Source organism: Ceratotherium simum, chromosome 26, assembly GCF_057802395.1.
Source record: "Ceratotherium simum simum isolate JZ-2026a chromosome 26, ASM5780239v1, whole genome shotgun sequence".
Taxonomy (NCBI): domain Eukaryota; kingdom Metazoa; phylum Chordata; class Mammalia; order Perissodactyla; family Rhinocerotidae; genus Ceratotherium; species Ceratotherium simum.
In genome coordinates this window covers 18,657,364-18,682,560 of record NC_141925.1, presented here as the reverse complement: position 1 = coordinate 18,682,560, position 25,197 = coordinate 18,657,364, and the positions used below count along the sequence as shown (strand labels likewise).

The 25,197-nt window shown below is 41.6% G+C and overlaps 1 protein-coding gene across 2 annotated transcripts in view; it reads left to right on the top strand.

The window, feature by feature from the left end:
* Nucleotides 1-25,197, top strand: part of LOC106800136 (acyl-CoA synthetase medium chain family member 1) — a 42,502-nt gene that overhangs the window by 449 nt on the left and 16,856 nt on the right. Inside the window, exons 1-8 of one of the 2 annotated variants that reach the window (XM_087417107.1) lie at nucleotides 9,761-10,084; nucleotides 12,407-12,614; nucleotides 14,765-14,879; nucleotides 16,301-16,324; nucleotides 16,388-16,405; nucleotides 17,173-17,310; nucleotides 21,302-21,381; nucleotides 24,007-24,130. In XM_087417107.1, coding sequence (XP_087273233.1) covers nucleotides 9,853-10,084; nucleotides 12,407-12,614; nucleotides 14,765-14,879; nucleotides 16,301-16,324; nucleotides 16,388-16,405; nucleotides 17,173-17,310; nucleotides 21,302-21,381; nucleotides 24,007-24,130 — 939 coding nt within the window. In that variant the 5' untranslated portion in view covers nucleotides 9,761-9,852. Of the gene's footprint in view, nucleotides 1-9,760; nucleotides 10,085-12,406; nucleotides 12,615-14,764; nucleotides 14,906-16,300; nucleotides 16,325-16,387; nucleotides 16,406-17,150; nucleotides 17,311-21,301; nucleotides 21,382-24,006; nucleotides 24,131-25,197 lie in introns of those variants that run through there. The other variant, XM_087417106.1, reaches the window with a different exon arrangement.

Sequence of the window (25,197 nt, the reverse complement as noted above, 5' to 3'; positions counted from 1 at the left end):
ATCTCATTTAAGAAACAATACATCAGGTACACAGTCAGTGCTCCATAATTGTGAACAACTACAAAGTTCTAATCACAAAGTCCACAAATTGATGTTAGTCTAAGTCTCTTAGTCTTCAGTGAATGGGACTGTGAGTCTCACTGGAATTCATCTCCTCAAACTTGGGCTTAACTTCAGGCTACACTCGGAGGGGGCAGACTACCTCATTGTGCACATGAGCATCTGACACATGTAGGTAAGTCACGTCATCCATCTTCCTGCGAGGATGGCAAGTCCAACTGACATCCTCCCTATCAACTACCTACGGGAACATGGCTTTAGGGTATTTCCAGAGAAACCAGTCCCTGTGGCCTCTAGAGGTTACATATCTCTGCAGAAAAACCGAAGTTCTTAGTTTGTTTTTTCCCCAGAGACAGACCAAGAGAGCAGCGTTGGTGACACTAGGAGTTGGGGTATATGATGGGTGGTGTTCTAGCTACTAAGTTCTAGCTGGTGATGTGCACAGTGTGAAAACTCGCTCAACATTGTCTTTGTACAGAAGAGAGAATTCACCTGAGATGGAGTCAGAGAGTTGATATAATTTTTAAGTTTCCTATGAACATGTATTCATATGTTAGTATTCAAAGTTTATATGCCTTTCATGGGGGCTTCCTCCCCACCTCCTTCTTTTTCCTTCCTCTGAATTTCCATAATAACCCCAAGGAAAATAGAGCCCTCAGTTATGGAGAACTTTTTTTATGTGCCGTGTCAATACTTTACATTTAATACTCCAATTAGATGTGCACTTTTATTATCCCCAGTTTCCAGATGAGGAAACTGAGGTTCCAAGTGTTTAAATAACCTATGGAAATCACATACCTAACAAGTGAAGGAACAGAATTTGGGTCCAGGCTGTCTGAGTCGATAATCTATTACAGTTATGCACCACATAAGGATATTTTGGTCAACGTCAGACCACATATACAACAGTGGTCCCATAAGACTAGTACCATATAGCCTATGTGTATAGTAGGCTATATCATCTAGGTTTGTTTAAGTACACTCTATGATGTTCATACAATGATGAAATTGCCAAATGATGCATTTCTCAGAACTCAGAATAGTATTTAATGACTGTATTTAAGCTAGTTTCACAACTGATGATGCCAAAACATCTCTGCCTTCAGACTATAAACTGACTTTCATCGCTGCCCACACCAGAAATCTGGTTAAGACCTTTTGAATCACGAGATGGGCTGGAGAGGGAGGAGGTAGAGAGGAGGAAGTGATGGCATCACTTTTCCCTCATTTCTCTTCATAAAGTCCTTATCAGTTAGTTCAGACATCAACCCATGGAGATAACTACCAACTAAATTCCCCCAGAGAACACCAGTCTTTGTTGGGTTTTATACCTCGTTATCAGTCATGGTCAGTTCCTCCATATATCCAAATTTCTCCCACCCCCAGGATCCCCATCACATTAATTTTCATTCTCACAGCACTGCTGATCTTTCTGTTTCTACTTTTCCAATTTCCTTGATCATGGTCAGTGTCTTTCTAGTGACCCATGGTGCCTGACACCTAGCAGTCCCTTGATAAACATTTGTGGAATAAATTAATTTTGAAACTTGCATTATAAGCACCATAGGTTTTATTGCTGCTGCTATGAAAGACCCTCCAGAGGGCATGCCACCACAGTCCACTCTGGCTTCCTGGACCTCCCGTTACAGCTTAACAAGCATCAGCCAGAAGCTGATCCATGGTTAACCAACAACACAGCCCAAAACATAACAGATTGACAGAATTTATCTTGACTCACTTTTCAACACATTTTACCTATAAAATGTAAGTTAGAAATCCAACCATTTTATGTGAACTCTTCTGATTATTTTTTTAGTGTTGACAAAGAATTCATTATAAAACAAAAGAAAATGCCTTATAAGCTAGACAACATAGGTCCATGGGTGGAATACAGTTGCTTGTTCAGGCCACCAGCTTATAACCCCTGACTGTCCTTGGAAATTAAACCCTATGTTACTCTAGGCTCCTAGGATATTACATTCAATTTCAATTGATTCCTGGAGCAACCTCCCAAGTCTGTACAGGAGAGGTCAGATTCATGCCCAAATTCATTCATTCTGTCTCCTTAATACTGCATTCATTCAGCTAAGACTTGGTGAGCACTTCACATATGCCAAGCATTATTCTAGATAATAGAAATAGAAAAGTAAACAAAACATACAACTCTTCATTTTTCCTCTTTAGATGATGTGATTCCCCACTTTATGTCTTAGGAGAGCTGAGTACAGCATCTGGGATGTTAACTTCTGTTTGTTTTGCCAAAAAATCATGACATGAGCAAATTCTTCCTACCAATCTCTGATGCAATTTAACATTAAACATTGCTCAAGAAATATAGTCAAAAATATATTAACCACAAAGATTTAAAAAAAAAACCCAGCTGAATATCATTGATACATAATGTCTGGCTCTTTGTCCCATAACGTTTGCTGAAGGAAATTAATTTATATGCTGCCAAACATTCCAAATTCCTTAATATCCAATAGTCAGGTCTGCCTGGGATTCTTTGAGCCAGTGGATGTGTTTTGTGGCTCCTGAATTTAATTCCATAATTTTACATAAATAATTAGTAACAGTCCTAGGACCTATACAATTTAAAAGGGTCCTCATGTTCCTCTGAAACTATTAGACTTTTGTCCCAGCATCCCATAAAGGACTCCTCCATGGTATTCACAGAGAGTCTAAATCTTTTGTAATTCTTACACACGTAGTGTTATTGGCACTAGAATGTAAGTTCCATGAGGTCATGGAATTTCTTCCTGTTTTGTTCACTGTTGTATCCCCAGTGTGTAGAACATGCCTGGCACATACACAATTTGTTGAATGAATGTAAATGTGTGCAGCACCCTGGACAGCAACACAACCAGCACAAGATAAACAATATTGGTGCCTGGCTGTGACTTGGTTTATTTCAGCAAAGGGCTGTTTACTTTCTCACGGGTGTATTGTAAACATTCATAGGCGAATATGGGAAGCTTTGGCACAGGCGGACCTCATGCAGAGAAGGCAACGGAGTTCAGGAACCAGGATTGGGCTTTGGGGCTTCTTATGTAGAAATCACATCTCAAAATAACTAAACATTCATTCCCGTATGGCAGCAGTTGGTAGAGCTAAATCGTTGCTGCCCCCTTGGGAGGTGTGTGGCTCTCCAGTTTGCCCTGGAGGAACCTGGCAGGCTTCTCTCATTTATGTTACTTGCCTGGTCCCTGTAGGCTCTGATATGCAATCTCTGGAATAAAAACAAGATTATCCCAACTTATCTAAATATTAATGGAATAATACATATTATTTCCCAATTAAACATAATGCAAAAAGTTTTACCTTCCAGGCCTTTAGAGTAATCTTCCATGGTAAATTCTTTTACAGTCTGGGTATCAATCAATTACTGGTTCATCCATGTGAATTGATTCTCCATGACTGTGTCTCCCAGTTTGACATATCATACTACATATTGGTCATTCGATGAGCCTGTAAGGAGTTCATCCCTTTTTTTTTTCTTTTGTGAGGAAGATTAGCCCTGAGCTAACGTCTGTCACCAATCCTCCTCTTTTTGCTGAGGAAGACTGGCCCTGGGCTAACATCCGTGCCCATCTTCCTCCAATTTACATGGGACGCCGCCACAGCATGGCTTGACAAGCAGCGCGTTGGTACGCACCCAGGATCCAAACCCTGGGCCACAGCGGTGAAGTGCGTGCGGTTAACTGCTAGGCCACCAGGCCGGCCCCATTCATTTTTTATCAATGGCAATCTACAAAGGAATAGCATGCCATTTATCATTTTAAATTACATTTAAACTACTTTCTTTGTAAGTTAAATTACAATCAATCTTATATGTAGTCATATTTAAAACGAATAGTTTGGTCATAATCTACATCCAGAAAATTTGATCACTGCCCGATTTAGAAAAACAAATCATTTCCTTTATCCAAAGAAAGAAAAGCCTGATCCCATCTTTAGGTTTAATTTAACCCTGAAGTTCCTTATTTATATCCCAGAGTTGTTTTTTATTTATTCATTCAATACATATTTATTGAACATTTACAGTGTGCCAGGTGCTCTTCTAAGTGCTTTCATAAAGAATTTAAAAGTTTATTACTATTTTATTTTGTTGTTGTTTTATTGAGATATAGTTGACATACAACTATCACTGTTTTCTTAAAAAAAACAAAAAGCATCAGTTTTTCAAGTCAAATTCTTAACACACTTGTATGCATACCAAAAATTTTAGACATAAAGTCTGGGGTTTTCATTGTAGGAAAGCGTTTACTAATGGACTTAATTTCTTTAATAAATACAAGGTTATTAAGATTTTGATTATATCAGCTTTGGCAAGTTGTATGTTTTTCTTGAGCAATTTGTCCATTTCATCCAAATTGTCAGATTTATTGGCATAAAGTTATTTATAATTTTCTCTTATTGCTGGTTTTTTTTTTTTTTTTTTGCAAGGAGGACTAGCCCTGAGCTAACATCCGATGCCAGTCCTCCCCTTTTTTCTTGAGGAAGACGCCCTGGGCTAACATCCGTGCCCGTCTTCCTCCACTTTATATGGGACGCCGCCACAGCATGGCTTAGCAAGGATCTGAAGGGATCCGAACTTGCGAACCCTGGGCCACCGCAGTGGAGCGCACGCACTTAACCGCTGCGCCACGGGGCCGGCCCCTCTTGTTGCTGTTTTAATGCCTGCAAGAATTGTATAATGTGTGCTTTTTCATTCCTGATATTGTTAATATGTTTATTCCCTGTTTTTCTCCTGATAAGTCTTTCTAAGAGTTTATCAATTTTATTAATCTTTTCAAAACCAGCTTTGGCTTTACCTCTATTCTCTATTGTGTATTTGTTTTCCATTTCATTGATGCAGGCTCTTATCTTTATTATTTCTTTTCTTCTACTTTCCTTTGATTTGATTTGCTGGTCTGTTTTTTAGCTTCTTGAGATGGGAGCTTGTGTCCTTACTCTTTAGTCTTCTTTCTTTTTTAATATATGCATTTAAAAATATAAATTTCCCACTAAGCACTCCTTTTAGGTGCATTACACAAATTTTGATGTCATAATCTATTATCATTCAGTTCAAAATATTTTCCAATTGCCTTTTTGATTCTTCTCTGACCCATAGATTATACAGAAGTATATTGATTAGTTTCCAGATAGTTGGGGTGGGTTTCTCATTGTCTTATTGTTAATGATTTCTAGCTTAATTCCATTGTGGTCAGAAAACATGCTCTATTTTAAATTTCTGAAATTTCTTGAGATTGGTAAACGTTCCAAATGCAATGGAAGTTAATATGAATTATATCACCGTTGGGGAAAGTGTTTTATCTACGTCAATTAGGATTTAGATTTTTTTAGTCTATCATATTCTATCATTAATTTACAGAAATCATTAAATTTCAAAAAAAAGAAATCATTAAATTTCAACTTATATTTCATTTTAATTAATACTGAGGCAAACCCTTTCTATAGACAATAAACTCTTGTGTGTTTTAATATTCGGAAAGAATCTTCTCACTCATAAATCACCTAAGTAATTGATAAGCCTTTCCAATTTTCCTTTTTGAAAGCATATTTTAGTTAGAGATTAGCAGGGAGTAGCCGTGTAGGTTTCTGTTTATTTAAATCAACTATATTGATGTATAACTTACATAAAATAAAATGCGCACATTTTAAGTGTAAAGTTTAATGAGTTTTAGAACATTTTTATGACCTCAAAAGTTTCCTTTTGTCCTTTCCCGGTCAATCCTCACCCATCCCCACCCTGAGCCCTAGGCAACCACTCTGCTGTCACTAGAAATTATATTTCTCTCTCCTAGGTTTCACAGAAGTGAAATAATACACGAGACCCCCTTTTGTGTCTGGTTTCTTTTATTCAGCGACTCAGCATAATGTTTTTGAGATTCATCCGTGTTGCTTTGTGTATTAGTTGGTCATTTCTTTTTATTGCTGAGTTGCTTACCCAGCATTTCATCTTTTAAAATGATTTCTCAATTTCCCTTGGCTTCAAACCTCACTGCATAAAACTTTAAAGTTCAAATCCACTTTAAGGGTTGTATTTTTTATTCCACCCTTCTCTTAATATCATGTTATCAGATTAATCCTTAGCACAAAAATCCATAACTGCTTAAGCAATATCTTCTTCGAGCTGTGAAAGTTAAGGGCTAAAATACTGTCTGAATTCTGAGCAACAACACTTGTTTTCTACCTTGATACGCCGGCTCTTCCATCATTTTTTAAACTCCTACAGGAACATTCCATGCTCTGCTCCCCTTATATAAGCAGTGCACACCAGTCATTTACACTTGCTAATATTCTTTAATCTGTTGGGCAAGAATTTTTTCATAGCACTGATTTTTTTCATAGATATGAATACATATATATGTATATACATATTTATTAATCTTATCTCAAATGAGATACATTCTTTTGTTCCAATCATCTGAGTCAAAGGTAGTAGGATCATGTTTGTACATATGTGAAAAAAAACTCCTGGAAGATTATACACCAAACAATTATCAGTATTAATATTTAGGGAGTGAAAATGTGATGAGAAATTTGAAGAAATGTTTCTGTCTATAAGAAACTTTTCTGTCCGTAAGCTTTTGCACTGCCTGAATTTTTACTCTAAATATGTTTTGGGAATAAAAAAAAAAGGAAATCTTTAAAAAAGGCATGCTCATTATAGAAAACATGGGGAAAATAGAAAGTTGATTTAAACAAGAAAACAAAAATTGGCCATAAATATTTAAAACCATGTGTGTATATGTGTGTATTGTTCACCATCGTATCCTTCAGGTCTAAGAATATAATGGTCTCTAAAAACATTTGGCCTTAGAAACATTGAGAAGTTGGAAATATTGAATGAATGAATGAATATTACTAATATAAATTTGGATTATAATGTAAATATTGTTTTGCTTTTTAAAATTGATATTATATTGTAAGCATTTTTACTGCAAGAAAATTTGAGAGTTTTTTTATTGGTTTTATCATATTCTATCATTTTGTAGGCAGTATACAATTTGATCCTGTTTTTAATCAATTCTGCCAATATTTGTCTTTTAATTGGGAAATTTAGTCCACTTACATTTAAAGTAGTTACTGGTAGGGAAGAACTTACTGTTGCCATATAGTTAATTATTTTCCTGATGTCATAGCTTTTTTTTGTCCCTTATTCCCTCTTTTACTGCCTTCCTTTGTGCTTGGTTGATTTTTTGTAGTAATATGTTTTGATGCTTTTCTCATTTCCTTTTGTATATTCTGTTTATTGTGTATATTACATATAATATCCTAAAATTGTAACAATCTAATTTAAACTACTAACAACTTAACTTCATCCACATACAAAAATCTATTCCTTTCCAGTTCCATCTCACCTCTCCACTTCATGTTATTTATGTCACATGTTACATCTTTATATATTGTGTACCCATTAACATAGATTTATAATTATTTTTTATGGTTTTGTCTTTTAAATTTTGTGAAAGTATAAAAAGCAGAGTTATGCATAAAAATTACAATAATACTGGTTTTTATATTTGTCCATGTATTTGCTTTTATTAAAGAACTTCCTATTTTCACATTTGAGTTACTCTGTACTGTCCTTTCATTTCAACTTGAGGACTCCTTTTAGCATTTATTACAGAGAAAATTGAGTGGAAATGAACTCCTTCAATTTGGTTATCTGGGAATGTCCTAATTTCTCCCTCATTTTCAAAGGATAATTTTGCTGGATATAGAATTCTTGGTTAACAGATTTTTTCCACCTCAGCACTTTAAATATATCATCCCACTGCCTTCTGTCCTGCAATCCAATGTTAATCTTATTAAGTGTTTCTTATACATGATGAGTCACTTTTCTATTTCTGCTGTCAAGAGTCTCTCTTTGGCTTTTGTCATTTGACTATAATGTGTCTCTGTGTGGATCTCTTTGAGTCTTCCTACTTAGAGTTCATTGAGCCTCTTGTATGTGTATATCCATGTCTTTACTCAAATTTGGGGAGTTTTCAGCCATTATTTCTTCAAATACGCTCTGTTCCTTTTTTTCTCTCTTTTCTTCTTCTAGGACTCCCATAATATGTATATTTGTCTACTTAGTACTGTTCCATACATCCCTTAGGCTCTATTCACTTTTCTTCATGTTTTTTTCTTTTATCTCCTCAAACTTAATAATTTCAAATGAACTGTCTTCAAGTTTACTAATCCTTTCTTTCACCTATTTGAGTCTGCTCTGGTACTGCTCTAGTAAGGTTTTTGATTCAGTTATTGTATTTTTCAGATCCAGAATTTCTGTTTGGTTCTTTTTTGTAATTTCCATCTCTTTGTTCATCATCTCATTTTGTTCATATATCATTTTTCTGATTTGCTTTAGTTCTTTGTTGGTGTTTTCCTTTAGGTCTTTCAGCATACATAAGATGGTTGTCTAAAAGTCTTTGTCTAGTAACTGAAGCCTGTGTTTCTTTAGGTCAGTTTCTGGAGATTTATTTTGTTCCTTTGAATGGGCCATATTTTCTTGTTTCTTTGTAGGCCTTGTGATCTTTTGTTGAAAATTGGGCATTTGAAAAAAGCAGCCACCTCTCTCAGTCTTTGCAGATTGGCTCCATGCAGGGGAAGACCTTCAGTAATTTTCTCAGTGTGAATACTTAAGGCCTTCTCAGGTCTTTTCTGGCATGTTTCTTTCCTGGGCCTGTGCGTGTTCTTTTTTCCAATTTTCCTGTGCACATGGCTGATCTTATATACCTTAATTTCCGTAAAAGTCTCATCCTTGCTTCTTCTTGGGGCCTTAGATGTTCTATTGTATTCTTCTGCCTGCAGTTTCTTGCCCCTAAGTGGCCACAAGTCTGCAGTCTTCACATACCCTGGCATCTGCCACTGCTTCCAGAGACCTTCAACCTGATATTCAAACTATGCCACCCTTCCCATCTGAGCACCAAGTCAGATGAGACAGAAACCAGTCCCTCAGGCAGCCCCCAGGCAAGCCCAAAAGTTGCAAACAAGTTCCACTCTTTTCCTTCTGTCCCAAGGATGGGCTGGGAATTGGGTGGCTTCCTCCTGATTGTGCTGCACCACATCAGAGAGGGGGTGGTGCAAGAGTAGGCAAAAACATCGCAAAATGTCCTACCATTTTGAGTATGGCTCTTATTTTTTGGGCATTTGTTGGTTGCTGCAGATCCTTGACTATTTCAAGAGCTCCCACAAAACCATTTTGGTCTGTTGTTTATTTGATGTTTCTCTGAAGGAACGAGGGCCTGGAGCTTGCTAGTCTGCCTTCTTGCTGATTTCACCTCTAGAAGTAATTTATTTAAAAATAAATTCCCCCAAATATTCAGGAACTAAATTAGCCTCTTTTATTTTATTGTATAGCAATAATAACAATAGTAATTTTTATTGAGCACCTACTTGGGCCAGGCACTGTTATATACACTTTATTCATTTAAATAACTCATTTAAACTTCACTACCTTCTAGGTAGTATTATTGTTGCTATTTCATAGATGAGAAAACTGAGGCATAGAGGGGAACCCACTGTCTATATGGAACTAAGACAGACACATGGGGGAATGGAGCTTTAAGTCTTCAATAGGAGACATGAAGGCTATTCATGGTTTTATGTGACTTGAGAGGAGGTGGCTACAGTAGGCCAGAAGAACTCGGCTGCATCACACCCACTGCTAACTTCTCTTGGCTCTTTAAATGCTTTAAAATGGAGTCTCAGTGCTTGAGCTGTGCTCACACTGGAATATGACTATGGCAATGGATTGGCCAAATAAGTGCCCTTTTCCTTTGAAGCAGGAAGTAACACATGGTGTATGATCTTGACCAGGAGGGCAAGAGAGGTCCAAACCCAGCCCTGTGGTGGGTGAATAACCAAGGAGATGAAGTGAAGTGGAGTTTCAGAGAGATGACAGACTTAACCCGCCGTGCAGCCAACGTCTTCACGCAGACTTGTGGCCTGCAGCAGGGAGACCATCTAGCCTTGATTCTGCCTCGAGTGCCTGAGTGGTGGCTGGTGACTGTGGGCTGCATCCGAACAGGTCAGTGGCTCGGAGAGACCCCAGTAGAACTTAGGGCTGGCCTAGAGTCAATTGGTCCTGGAATATTAGGTGCTGTCTCTTCCCCTACGTTCTTTCTTCTTCACTGTCTTTCTCTTTCTCAGACTCCCTCATGTATTCTTTTATTCTTTGTCACTCATTCTCTCCCTCACACTCATCCACTCTCAAATGCAATGTCGTAATTCTCTCCCATTCACACACACACACACACACACATACACACACTTTCTCTTGCACAGTCTCAGACATTACTACTTTTTAAAATATCCATTAATTGTTAACATTTTGGCATATTTAAGCCCCCCTTCTCCACTGAATCATTTAAGAATTAGTTGCAGACATTGTGATATCCATAAATACCAGAAAAATACCCATAAACACTGGAGTATGTGTCTACTAAGATCCAAGACATTCCCCTCACGTAACCACAACATAGTGATCATAACAGAAGTCTAACATTGATAAAATATAGTTACCTGATACACATCCATAGTCAAAATTCCTTAATTGTCCCAATAATGTCCTTTATAGCCGTTTTTTCTGTAAATCCAAAATCTAACCAAGGATCATGCATTGCATTTAGTTGTCATTTCTCCTCAGTCTCTAATCTAGAATGGTTCCCTAGCCTTTCCTGCATGACAGTGATATTTTTGAAGTATCTAAGCCAGTTGTTTTACAGAATGTCCCTCAGAATTTGTATTTCTGACTCTTCCTTTATGATTATATTCAGGTTAAACATTTTTAGCGGGAGTAGTAGATGCGTGATGTTGTGTCTTGCTCAGTGCATCACATCAGGGGGTATATGAGTTGGTTTGTCCCACGACCAGTGATATTGTTTTATCACTCTAGTAAGGTGGTATCTACCTTTGTAAAGGCACCTTTCCCCCTTGTAATTAATAAGTAATCTGTGGTCTAATATTTATGAGATTGTGTGTATATCTCTTTCCCCAACAGTCTTTCACCCTATGGTTTGAGTATCCATTGATGATTCTTGACTGAATTGACTATTATTATGGTGGTTTTATATGAGGATTTTCTATTTATATCATTCCCTCTACATTTATTAGTTAGCATACATTTATTAGTTAGCATTTTTCTTTAGAGATTTCCCTTCCCCTTTTAAATACCTATCTATTCATTTAGCTATATAATTTAGAACCAGTCTGGGATTCATGGATTATTTTAATCACTTCAGTTATTCTATGCATGCTCATACAACAATCCATCATGCTCCTGCTCATATTTCTCTCTGTCTCTCTCTCTCTCTCACTCATATTCTCTCACAAATAAAATAGTTGGTTAATCCATCAAGGTCATGTGGAATCAAGAACTTGTAGCAACGACAGAGGGAGCATAGAGAAACCGTGTCATCTGTAGATCTAAGAGAAAGCCCATGGAAAATCTAAGACATGAGCAAAGCACCCTGGGATGAGCTGAATTACGGAGGAGTAGAAGCAAAGGAAGGGAATTCCATGAATGGACGTTGCACATGCAAAGGCTTAGAGTCAGGAGTAGCCTAGATGAGGAAAGGCCATTTTGAAATAGAGATTAGAGTTGTGGGAGAGAAAGGTGGAGAGTGGGCAGCACCTTCAATATCAGGATGGAGAGTGTGGTGCTTTCCTAGAGAGAAGGCACAGGTGTTAGTGCAGAGAAGAAGTGTGGTGGGGAAAAGTCAGTGCTCTGTGGAACTTAAGCAGGTAATAATATGAAAGATGGGTGGTAGGAAGATTCAGGGAAGGGTATCTGGCAGAGAGATTAGAATCCAATAGGAGCACACAAAGGCTTGACCTAATTGTTGGTGATGGAAGATGGAAAGGAAGGGAGGAAAGTTCAAAGGATTAAATTTGGATATGAGGAATGAAGGAAAGAGAAGAGATTCAAGATGACAAGAGGGAACTGACAGAGAGGGAAGTGAGAGGAGAAAGACAGGGATGGGGATGTGCTAGTCCTGATGTCAGGGACACTGTCCTACTTGCACCTGTATTCCCAGACCCCATGTGAAATTGTGTAAAGTAGGGTCCATCTGTCTACCAGCTGGATCCATCTAGTGTAGGAAAGGTTAGGGCAGCACTTTCACACTTTAACGTGCATGGGAATCACTTGGGCATCCTGTTAAAATGCAGATCTGATTCAGTAGATTTGAGGTGAGGCGTGAGATTCTGTGGATCAGTTGGTGCTGATGCTGCTGGTCTGCAGACTGTACTTTGCAAGTAGGAGGTTAGGGGATTTTTATGCAGATAAGCCAGGCCTGAACCATGGTTGTGAAAGAGAAACTGAAACAAACTGTTCCTTTCTCATCCCCAGGGATTGTCTTCATGCCAGGGACCACCCTACTGAAGGCCAAGGACATTCTCTACCGACTACAAGTGTCTAAAGCCAAGGGCATCGTAACCACTGATACCCTTGCCCCAGAGGTGGACTCTGTGGCTTCTGAGTGTCCCACCCTGAAAATCAAGTTGCTGGTGTCTGATCACAGCCGTAAAGGGTGGCTGGACTTCCGATCACTGATTGAGTGAGTTTCTGGTCTGATGAATGTGCTTTCTGAGGAATGGCGGGAGAAGGCCCTCCACTCCCAAGTGCTGGTAGACAAGCAGCCAGTGGTAGGAAGCTCACCAGGTCTAAGGCCAGAAAACTTCTCTTCCCGGCTATGCCACTGCCTTGCTATGTGACCCTGGGCTGGTTCCTTCTCCTCTCTTGCCTGTGGTTGCTTTATCTGTAATATAAGGAAATTGAATTTCTGTGCTTCTCTCACTGAAGTGTAATCACCCTGGGATTGTGCAAAGGAGGTGTGTAAAGTCAGAGGGTTATTGTGTTACATTTTCCTTGTAGGTGGGAAATCTAAAATATTATTTTTATATAAGAAATAAATATATGTAGAAGTTGGATGAAAGATTAAAATGAATTTTTAAGGTGAAACTGGAAACTGCAAGGAAAATTGAGGCTGTGGCTGGCAGGAAGATTTGGGAGCAAACACTTTCCATCTCCCTGGGGCTGGGTGCCCTTAGGGATATTGCAGGGAAAGTTAGGGAAGTGTTGGAGGTTAGGAGTTAGGAAGACCACTTCCGCCACCAAAACTCTGAATCTGTGAGCCTTCCAAGCACTTTTCATATCACACACACAAACCACACTGGGTCTGCTTTCCTGAGGCAACGCCTCAGTTTTTTTTTTTTTTTTTTTTTAATTTTTTATTTATTTATTTTTTCCCCCAAAGCCCCAGTAGATAGTTGTACATCATAGCTGCACATCTTTCTAGTTGCTGTATGTGGGACGCGGCCTCAGCGTGGCCGGAGAAGCGGTGCGTTGGTGCACGCCGGGGAGCGAACCCGGGCCGCCAGCACCGGAGCGCACGCACTTAACCGCTAAGCCATGGCGCCGGCCCAACGCCTCAGTTTTAAAGCTCTTTACTTCAACCCCAAAAGGTAAACATTACAGTGAATTCACATCTTATTCTAGATTCTGAACTCAGAGAATTAGATGAAATAGTTAAATAAAGATTACGTTTTAAAAATCCCTTAAATTGCCCAGTCAGTATGGTCTTGCCTTCTCAGCAAGACCAGTAGAGCTGTTGTTTCCTCCAGCACTGGGATGATTTGCAGTTCTTTGACTGAACACCATAGGAAGCTGGGATTTACCATCACAGAAGTCCCAAGAGACTCCTGGTCTAGGAGAAGCGCCCAGGACTCCAGGCCGACTGCAGTAAATGCAGGTTCTACCTGACATCTCAAGCTCACGCCAGGGCAGATGCATGGATGTGTTTCTTTCACTCACTCTCCCTGACTTTCTCTTCCCCACCCCTCATCACCAGTTATGGAGTTAAATTCCTGTAAAGCTAGTCTGTGTAAAAAAACAACCTTAGTGGTGTGATAAAGAGCACAGTCCAGGGCAGGCCCCATGGCTTAGCGGTTGAGTGCATGCGCTCTGCTGCTGGTGGCCCGGGTTCGGAGTCCCGGCGCGCACCGACACACCCCTTCTCCAGCCATGCTGAGGCCGCGTCCCACATACAGCAACTAGAAGGATGTGCAACTATGATGTACAACTATCTACTGGGGCTTTGGGGAAAAAAAGGAGGAGGATAGGCAATGGATGTTAGCTCAGAGCCGGTCTTCCTCAGCAAAAAGAGGAGGATTAGCATGGATGTTAGCTCAGGGCTGATCTTCCTCACAAAAACAAAACAAACAAACAAAAAAGAAAGCACAGTCCATGGATCAGACTGTCTGAGTTTGAACCCTGGCTCTGCCACTTGCTGGCTGTATGTCCTCAGGCAAGTTACCTATCCTCTCTGAGCCTCCATTTCCTCATCCACAAAAGGGCGTGATAAGAGCAGTACTCCGCTCTCAGGGTTGCTCTGAAGACTGAATGGGTTCTTATTTGTAAATCATTTAGAGCATTGTCTGAAACATAGTCAGTAGTATTTCAGTGTTTGTTCAATTAAAGAATAATCCACTGTATTTTCCCCATTTTTTCAATGAAGAAGCGGCAGTCCTCTTTTCCAAGGCACTCATAAACTCCATTTGATGCCTAACACTGGGAGAACCAGTCTTTCCTCCAGTGTTGCAAACCCCCAGTTTTCATCCCCAAGCCTCATATTGTTTCTTTTGCTTCCCTAGAGGAGGAAAAACAGGAAATATGACTTCTCTCCTTTTGTTTTGAATCCCTTTGCAGATCAGCATCCCCAGATCACACCTGTATTAAGTCAAAGACAATGGACCCAATGGCCATCTTCTTCACCAGTGGGACCACGGGCTTGCCCAAGATGGCAAAACACAGTCATGGACTTGCCTTACGATCCTGCTTCCCTGCATGGTAGGAAAGAGGACACCAACTTAGAGGCTGGGCCACAGATCTGGGGTGGTGTGGGTGCCTGTGTGTGTGTATGTGTATTGGGAAAGGAGCTCTGAGTAGAACTGACTCCATCCTGTTTCTCCCTTCTGCTCTCTTTGGTTCGGACCCCCGAGGGCCTACAGGGTGAAGGCTGGGAATCCTAAATGTTTGCTGACAGAGGCCTCTGGATGACACATGGGGCACATTTGGGTCCTGCCTGAGCACCTTCACAGGAGGTGTGGAGGAAATGAGGGTGGAGGCAGCAGGCATTCTGCAAACCACACAAATGACAAGCCATTGTGTCCCTGTCAGTGGTTCCAGGGTTTGGTGGGAAAAGACAGAATGTTCTAGCAATGTGACCTGAGGTGATGGGTCCTCTCTTTTCTCCCATTATGGACAAATCAGACTTGGAGTTTTTCAATCATGAGCTCTTAGGGAAAATCCCACCTGGAACCAAGCCACACCAAGCCCCTGCCCCTAACCTAGAACAAACAATCAGAGAGGCTGAAGCTGTAGCCTTGGGTTAATCATTTAATCAATTTTAAACCAAACATCTTCTCTGCCCTGCCCCTCCCCCAGCTAGTAATAATTAGACTAAACCAAGTTCTATATATTTTCTAACTTATTAACCAGACTGGGGCAGAGAAGGCTTCTTGTGGACATTAGGTATCTGCACTAATGATAACAACTGAGTAGCAAAACCCTGGCGGAACGGGGGTGGAAAGAAGGGGAGGATTCTGTGCAGCCTGAGAAATAAGCGCAAAGGCACAAAGATACAAAAAGTAGCATTCATGGAACCACAGAGACTTGGGAATAGCTGGTGCTCAGGGTGTCGGGTGAGGGACAGGTGGAAGGATTCGGGAAAGTGAGTGGGGCCCGGATCACGCAGGGTCTTGTGGGCCTTGGTGTAGAGTTTGGAGTTTATTAGGAAAACAAGGGGGAGGTATTGAAAGACTTTTAGTAAGTGAGAGACCTGATCAGATCTGTATTTTGAGAAGATTCACTGTGCCTGCAAGATGGAGAATGGACTGGAAAAAGTTAAATTGGGGTTAGAAAGACCAGTAAGAGAGTCTTTGAATAATCCAGGATGGCAGTGGCTTGGACAAGGTGCCAGAGACATGAAAGAAGTTAATACATTTGAGACTTAGGAGATAGAATAGACAGGATCTTCTCACTAGATGTGGGAGATAAGAGGTAGGAAGTCAAGGTTGACTCCCAGATTTTGAGCTTAGACAGTTTCATGGACAGTAATGACATTCAATGAAATACAGAAAACACTGGAGGAGAGAGAATTAGTCCAAGGGGGGCAGGAGAGATTAGGATCAGCTCCGGGAGAGGTGCCTGAGAGAAACCACAGAGGAGATGGTCAGTGGGTAGTTGGGTCTAAAGCTCAGAAGAGAAGTCTTCCTAGCTAGTAATTTCCGGTGAGTGAGCCACAATCCTAAGAGAGATGAGATGAGGGAGTGTGGATGGCTTATCCAAGTCCTTCCCTACTAATAGAAAAGCTCCTCAAAGCCGTAGTCGGCTAAGTTGTGTTTTCTCAAGGACTTATGCACACAGAGGTCCCTCAGAAACAGTGAGAGTAGGGTAGAGAAATGAGAAACCCTCTCCAGTCCACCTTCCAATTATTGCCTTTTGGTTGATTGTTTCCAGTCATTCGCCAAGATAGAGTATTAATTAAGTCTCTGTCTCTGTCTCTCTCCATTGCAAATGACAGAAAGCCCAGTCTAAATCACTAAGCCAAAGAGTGAATAAGGGACTGTATTGGATCATGAAGCAGGGCCCTCCAGGTTTTGGCTTCAGACATAGCAGGATAGCCTCTGGATTACGTTTTTGTCTCTCCATCCATCAGCTCTGTTTCTGCTGTGTTTTGATATTGTTCTCAGAAGGGCTCATCCCTTATTATCCCACAATGGATAGTCCTGCCAGCATCACCCAGGACTATATTAATAACAGATTCCATCCCGGGAGAACAACAGACTTTGTCCCAGCATTCCCAGCAGAAGCCTTAAGAATTATTATGATTGAACCAGCTTAAGTTGCATGTGACCAGGAAATATGATTTGGCATACTCTGGGGATCTGGCATGGGAGTGGGTCTGGATCCTCACACAAACCACAGGAACCGAAAGTGAGACAAATGGGTTGCCCCTGAAAACCAGAGTCCCCATCCCGTGATCCCATCCTCCCATGATCACATAGCTGAGGCCACTGTGTTTTGGAGTTAGCAGGAAATTACTGCAGGTGAAGGCGTCTGATGTCTTCTGGTGCATATCGGACCCAGGCTGGATTCTGGCTCTTGTGGGGTCCCTGATTGAACCATGGACAGCAGGGTCTACAGTCTTTGTCCATCATCTGCCCCAGTTTGACCCCAACGTCATTGTCCAGGTAAGAAGACAAACTTTCCAGAATCAACAAACTCCCAGAAGAAACTCATGTTTCAAGCTCAAAAGCTGGACCTTGCTGAGAAATATTTTATTTAGCAAAGAAGTCAGTGAGCATAATATAACCCTGGTTCTGGGTTTCTCAAAGTGTGAAGAACTGAATCAATCATTGTATCAGAATCACATCAGGATGTAACCTTGAAGAAAACACACATTTCCAAGCCCTTCCCCAGACCTATGGATCAAATTTTGTGGACTTGGGACCCAGAATATGCATTTTGAGAAATTAAAGCAACCAGAACAAGCTCAGCTCTCCTGGCTCCACCAGGGCCAGGCAGCTGGCGTGTGTGTGTGTGTGTGTGTGTGTGTGTGTGTGTGTGTGGCTACTCAATTTAATGAAGTGTTTACAAACAGAGCCCTTGGAATATGACAGATCCAGTTTCTTATCCCATGTTTGACATTTATCAGTGGTTTACTTGCCACTCTGAGCCTCAGTTTCCTTATCTATAAAATGGGAGTTTTGGTTAATAGTTACTACCTCATCAAATTGTTGGGAATATTGATGAGATGATACAGGCAAAGTGTGTAAAGTGCTTAGCCCTGAGGCTGGCACATAGAAAATACTCAATAAGCGGTAGCAGTAGCTGTTATCGCTATGCAAGCATCATGATGATAATTGAGGTCACCTGCATGAACTTCTTCAGCGTACTTCCCTTCACCTGAAAATTCTCCTTGCCTCTCCACTCGCACCCTTGCTCAGAGGCAGACTTGCCCTTCCATCTCTCAAAGTTCACCCACCTCCCCACAACCAATGGGGACTCTGTTCTTTTCCCTGCCCTTCTGTTAGGAGGCCCTCTCTATTAGACTTTAATCTATTAAATCTTTTCTCCCATATTTTCAATCTCTCACTTTTCATTAACTCTACTCCCTTAGTCTATAAACATGTTCAAAGTTTCCCATCCTAAAAATACCTTCCCTTCATCCTGGTACAGATGGGACCAACCTGTCTTTCCTCCCTTAATATCAAACTTCTCCATAGAACATTCTCCACTTGCTGCAGCCACTTCCTCTTCACCCAGCTTACTCTGGAACATTGCAGTCCTCCGAGGGTCTGCTCTCACCATTCCTCTCCCTCCTAAGCAATCTCCTCCACGTCCATTTCTCCAGCAAGCACATCAATTCAGGTGGCTCTCAAAACGGCACCTTGGGTCTAGTCTTCTCTCTCCATGTGAATTCTCCCATGTTGATCTGGTGGGTCAAGTCCATCTGATCGTCCCTGCAGCACCTCAAACTGCACTTCCCATTTCTCCTTCCTGCCCCCATATCAATACCCGCCTCTCCGTCATTATTTACTGTCCACATTCTACCAGTCCCTGAGGCTTAAAGCTGCACAAACAACACTGAACCCACCTCCCTGCCTCCCACCCTTCCAGGTCTAATTCTCCCTCCACTACACGGGGTGTCCCAGCAGTGCTAGTGTGTTTTAAGCTTGAATTATTTCAAAGTATTAATTCTACAAATTTAAAAAAAAAAAAAACAGCATTTGAAAGTTTAGTTATTTACGGGCTGGCCCCGTGGCTTAGTGGTTAAGTGCGCATGCTGCGCTGCTGGCAGCCCGGGTTCGGATCTGGGTGTGCACCAATGCACTGCTTCTCCGGCCATGCTGAGGCCGTGTCCCACATACGGCAACTAGAAGGATGTGCAGCTATGACATACAACTATCTACTGGGGCTTTGGCGGGTGGGGGGAAGGAGGAGGATTGGCAATAGATGTTAGCTCAGAGCTGGTCTTCCTCAAAAAAAAAAAAAAGAAAGTTTAGTTATTTTGATTTATTTTCCACTTATTACTTTTGTGAATTTTTGATAATAAAATTTTAATTTGGTTTAATTTTAATTTATTGAGTCCCTCTTATGAAAGATGGGAGATATTGACTAAAACAAAAAATGTTAAATTAAAAATTTACAATTCAAATTCACAAAACAAAACTTCCCCTCCGTTTCCTTTCTGCCCACCCCCTCAACTTGGACTTTCTTGCCACATCTGTTGCAAGAGCCCCTGTTCCCTGCTCCACACCCCTACCAAAACTGCAAAGCACCAAGATGAGTCATAAATTACAACTTAGACAATAACAACCAGAGCCAACATTTGGTGAGGACTTAGTAAGCACCAGGCACTGGGCAAGACCCCTAACACCCACTATCTCTGATCCTTATGTACGAAGCAACACTCCCATGGGTGCAAGTACCAGAAACTCACTTCAAAGTAGCTTAATGGCAAAAGGAACATACGGAGGGAGGACATTGGGACATGCCATGATGCTGGAAGAGAGGAGTAGAGGCTGAGCCTGACAAGGGTCTGGAACAGGAACCAGAAAGACACCGGGAATCGAGGCAGCTTCTGCGTCTCCTCCCTGCTTTTCTCTATCTGCTCCCTTCTTTCTATCTGCTGACATACTTTTGCTTCTGGACATGCGCTGAGGCAAACATGGCGGCCACAGCTTTCCTAGGTTGATATTCTCCCTTTCCAGATGACCAGGGCAGACCAACTAGAAGCTGAGTGGCCCAGTTTAAGTCAGTTGTCTGTCACCAGGTCACAGATCCAATGCTCTAGGCCCGGTTGGAGTTGTAGACACCTACATGGCTGGAGTGGAGTAGAACCAGGGCATGGAGAGGTACCCTTTGTGGGTGGAGCAGTGAGACTACGGGTGAGGATAGATCTAAATTTTTTTAAAAAGAGAATATGTGGGGCTGGCCCCGTGGCTCAGCGATTAAGTGCACGCTCTCCACTACTGGCGGCCCAGGTTCAGATCCCCGGCACGCGCTGATGCACCGCTTCTCCAGCCATGCTGAGGTGGCGTCCCACATACAGCAACTAGAAGGATGTGCAACTATGACATACAACTATCTACTGGGGCTTTGGGGAAAAAAAGGAGAAGGATTGGCAATAGATGTTAGCTCAGAGCCAGTCTTCCTCAGCAAAAAGAGGAGGATTAGCATGGATGTTAGCTCAGGGCTTATCTTCCTCACAAAAAAAAAGAGAGAGAGAGAGAGAACATGAATGTTAGATGTTACAGAAGTAGAATCCAGAGATTTAGACTCAGAAAGAGAGGGACAGAGGGTGGAGGCAGACCTCTCCTAAGTGCCCATCATGGTTCTATATGGGAGATGTGGATATTCCCACTTTACAGATGAGGAAACAGAGTTGCAGAGAAATGAAGAACAAAATTTGAATTCAGGCCAGGCAGGCCCCCAAACCCACATTCTCTTCCCTTTAGTGTTCCTGGTTCTCCCAGCATATCTCCACCCTGATCCGAAATTCTCAAGGACTCTCATCTCTAGCTAAACAATGTTGAAAACCAGACATTTTAGACCCTAAATAATCTGCTCCAAACCCCCAATCTTCTTAAATTTACTTCTTTTTCCTCTCCTATGTGTCTAAATAAATCATATTATTTAAGTTTGCTTCAATGTTTCTTCAGCTCCTGAAACTATTCCTTCTATCTTCAAGAAACTCCCCCATCCCTTGCCTGTAGACATTGTAGCCATTTGTTAAATGCCCCAACTAAACGCCACCTGTTCCATTGATGCTCCTGGACCAGCTCTTCAGAAGGAATGTTTCCCTCTGCTATGTTCTCTCAGAACTTTCTTCAAATCTGTCTTATGACATCTCCCAACTTCTGCCTTATCATTTGAGTCCTGTTTTATCTGCTCTATTAGTACCTACTCTCCATAAGAGTTGGACTTTATCTTACTCTTCTTTTGTCCCCCAGCAGTACCTGACAAATGCCATGTAGAAAATTCATGCTCTCTCTCTTTCTCTCTCTCTCTCTCTCTCTCTCTCTCTCTATATATATATATATATATATATATTTAAAGACTTAACAAATGAATAAATGGGCTTTCCTAGAGGAGGGATCAGAATTAAAATGCTAATAATTGGCTGATATTTTTAATATTAACTATAAAAATAAAATTCCTTCTCTCTTCACTTTCTAGATGCTCTTCAAATACCCCATCACCCAGTGCCTTGCTGCACCATCTGTTTTTCGAATGATTCTGCAGCAGAATTTAACCAGGTATGGCAGAAGTGGCTGTGGCTGGTAATAACCATCTTTGGGTAGGATTTTAAGGAATCCAATGCACTGTGGTCTGCCTGTTTTTAGCTCTGATTCTTTGAGGGTAGTGTGTGTGGGGGGGGTGTGCACACGTGTGTGTGTGCATGTGGTAAGTGGTGTTGATAATTATCAGGATTATCAGTCTAATTAGTTCATTAAATTGGGACTCAGAAATCTGAGTGAAACACTCAGTGAGGCTTGCATCATTGTGGGTTTATTCTTTTTTAAACATTTTTATTGTGAAATAATAAACATACAGAAAAATATATGACAAATTTACAGATTAATTAATTATTGAAAATAAAACACCTATATAACTAATCACCCAAGTCACAAAAATAGAATATTGCCAGCATCCCAGAGACATCCTCATGCCTTTCTATCTCCCCTAAAGGAATCCAGTACCTTTATTTTTATAGCGTTTCATTCCTTACCTTCTCTTGCAGTTAACCTTGTCAGGAACTATCCCTAAACAAATTATTCTATTTTACTTACTTTTGAGCTTTATGTAATCACATCATTCTGTAACACCTGCCTTCTTTTTTCAACATTCTGTTTCTAAGATGTGTCCATGTTTCTGCATATTGCTATAATTAATTTTCATTGCTGTATAATATTCCATTTTATGAAAATACTACATTTTTTATCAGTTCTACCATTAATAGACATTTGGGTAGTTTACAGTTTGGGCTATTGCTGATTAATGCTGCACTGAATTCTTGCATATGCACCCTGGGACATCTAAGCACACATTTTTGTAGAGTTTTTCCGGGAGAGAAATTGCTAGGTCACATTAACACTGCACCCTACCACCCTATTTTCCAAAGTATTGAACCAATACTTCTCCACCAGCAGGGTAGGAGAATTGCCATTGTTCTGCATCCTTGGCAATATTTGTTATTGTCAGAGTTTTAAATTTTTGCTAATCTGATGGATGTGTAGTGTTATCTTACTATGGTTTTATTTTTGCATTTTGCTGTGTTTGTGGATTAATTTTTAGCTGAACTGAAATCTGCTCTTTGAACCTTATGGGCATTTATGCATCTTTTAGAGACTATGAAATTGAAATAGCTACTTCAAGAATCAGAGAAATTGGATTGGTGGTTACCAGAGGGGAAGGGGGGAGGGAGGAGGGCGAAAGGGATAATTTGGCACATGTGTGTGGTGACGGGTTGTAATTAGTATTTGGGTGGTGAACATGATGTAATCCATGCAGAAATAGAAGTATAATGATGCACACCTGAAATTTATACAATGTTACTGCAATAAACAAAAAATTTAAAAAAAATAATTAAACATGTATTGGCTCAAAAATAAAGCATAAATAGAAGTGCACAGGAAAATAAATAAAGGGAAACACATTCCAAAAAAAAAAAGAATCAGAGCTAGCGTGTTTTAGACATGAGTTAAAATACCAAGGAGTTCAACGACTGACCTTACAAAGCTAACTCTGAAACACAACTTGATTTTATTCATGAAGCCTCAATCTCGCTGGATTCTGTTTCCATCTATATTTCAAAGTTCACATTACAGCCACTTTTTGCAACATTCCTCAGATGATCACCTTCGTCCAAACCCAGTAAAAATCTACCCAGGGCATAACTAATGACTCCATCAGAGACTCTGCCCACGTTATCTGCTTGGATAAAGATTCAGAAGAATGAGGAGGACACCTTCAATGAGACCAGCCCTCCTGTCCATCACTCCTGACTCTATGTACCAGGAGAGGGTGACAAGGGTGGAAAGGTGAACCAGACATCTGCCACCTCCTTCATTCTCAAGAGCTGGCCCGGCCCATCCCCATGCCAGCACTACTCAGACCTCAATCACTTCTCCCATTTCCTCCAGGGGATCCATCATTATTTTGTGCTTGTTTCTGTATTGTTTATGGAAAATTTCGTGGTGAAAATACGGATAGGATTTACATCACACAATGTACCTAGCAAACTGCTGCAAATGTTTACAGCAGACTTTTCTGTTCTCTCCAAATTTTCTTCCCTCGGGGCTGTTACTTATGTCCCTCCTCCTCCCTCTTCCTACACTCAGCCCAACCTTCCTTGATGTCCTGAGCAATTCATTTCCAACCCCTAACTTGCATTCTCCCCTCAGGAACACAAAAGCCCTTCAGTTCACATAACCCCACTCTCCAGAGAAGGCAGTATAGTTCTATTGCCATCCTAGCATGTCCCTGGGGCCTTATCCCTCACCCCTTTATGGTTTATGAAAATATCTCTCTTAGCCACATAGAATGCTTCTTAAGACAAGGTCTGATAAACACATTTTTCACCCTCTTGTTACATCAATATCCAAATTTAATGTGAACCTCCTTGATTTAACCCAGTAGCCTCACCACCACCACCCACCCTCTGCCAGAAGAGTTAACAGGGACTGACAGGAAGTGAGTGACTTCCACTCACCTGATGGCCTTGACCATCAGTAAGTTGCCCAGAAGGCAAATAAGAAAGTGAGGAAGCAGAAGGGTGAAGGATCTGGATGACAACACTGTGAGCTCTTAGCACCCTGGGCGTGGGGCAGAGGGTCCAAGGCCTGACCCGAGGCTCTGTTGACACCTTGCCTTCCCCTAAGTCTCAGGTTCCCCACCCTGGAGCACAGCTGTGCTGGCGGGGAGGCCCTGCTGCCCGAAGAGCAAGAGCAGTGGAGAAGACAGACAGGGGTTCTGCTCCACCAGGTCTACGGACAGTCAGAGACGGTAGGTGGATGGTCCCTTCTGGGCCAGGCAGGATGTGCTCAGCCACCGAGCCCAGCAGATGAGCTGAATCATGCCACAAGTGTGTGCGGAGGCCCCCCAGCATTGATGGAAGCCAATGGGAGGCTCCAGGTTCTAGGCTAATTTGCCCCAAGTCAACTTGCAGAAAGACAATTCACAGCTCCTCGATTTGTCAAGAGACCAATGTGCTGAAAACCATTGGACAAAAACTTAAAAAGGGGTCTAAGGGGGCCGGCCCGGTGGTGCAAGCGGTTAAGTACGTGTGCTCCACTGCGGCGGCCCGGGGTTTGCCAGTTCGGATCCCAGGCGCACACCAACGCACAGCTTGGCAACCCATGCTGTGGCGGCGTCCCATATAAAGTGGAGGAAGATGGGCGCGTATGTTAGCCCAGAGCCGGTCTTCCTCAGCAAAAAGAGGAGGATTGGCAGATGTTAGCTCAGGGCCGATCTTCCTCACAAAAAAAATAAAAAGGGGGAGGTCTAAGGACTTGGTGCCACTGTCCCTGTGATTATTAGCTCAGGGAGGCCCAGGAGGGGCGAGGGGCTAGGAAGGTCTCTCCAGTAACATGGAAGCCACCACCCACATGTCCTGCCCTCTTCACCATCCCATCCTAAGGCAGCAACCACAGGTGCAGGCAGAGCTGGCCCCAGAAGTTCATTTCTGGGTGTGTATGAGGACAGCACACAGGTTTGATTGTGGGACACTAGCAGGAGTGGAGGAGGGAGCAGAGACCTTCTGTGTGTGCACGTGTGCAAACACAAACACGCACTCACAAAGTGTGATCCCACAGAGCATCACTGAGCAGCCAGGTGGGCAGGGCGTCCAGAGAATCATGCCTGTCTTGAACCTCAAGGACTTTATCAATGACAGTGTGGACGGGTATCTCTCTTCCAATACATTCTCCATCCACTTCTGAGGCTGGACAGAGCCCCACCCCCCACTCCCCATCATCCCTTTGGCTGACAGAGGGATGACTGCCATCTCAGGACCTGTAGCAAAATGGCATTCTAGTCTCAATTCACATACTTGTCTGTAAATTTTTTGCAAA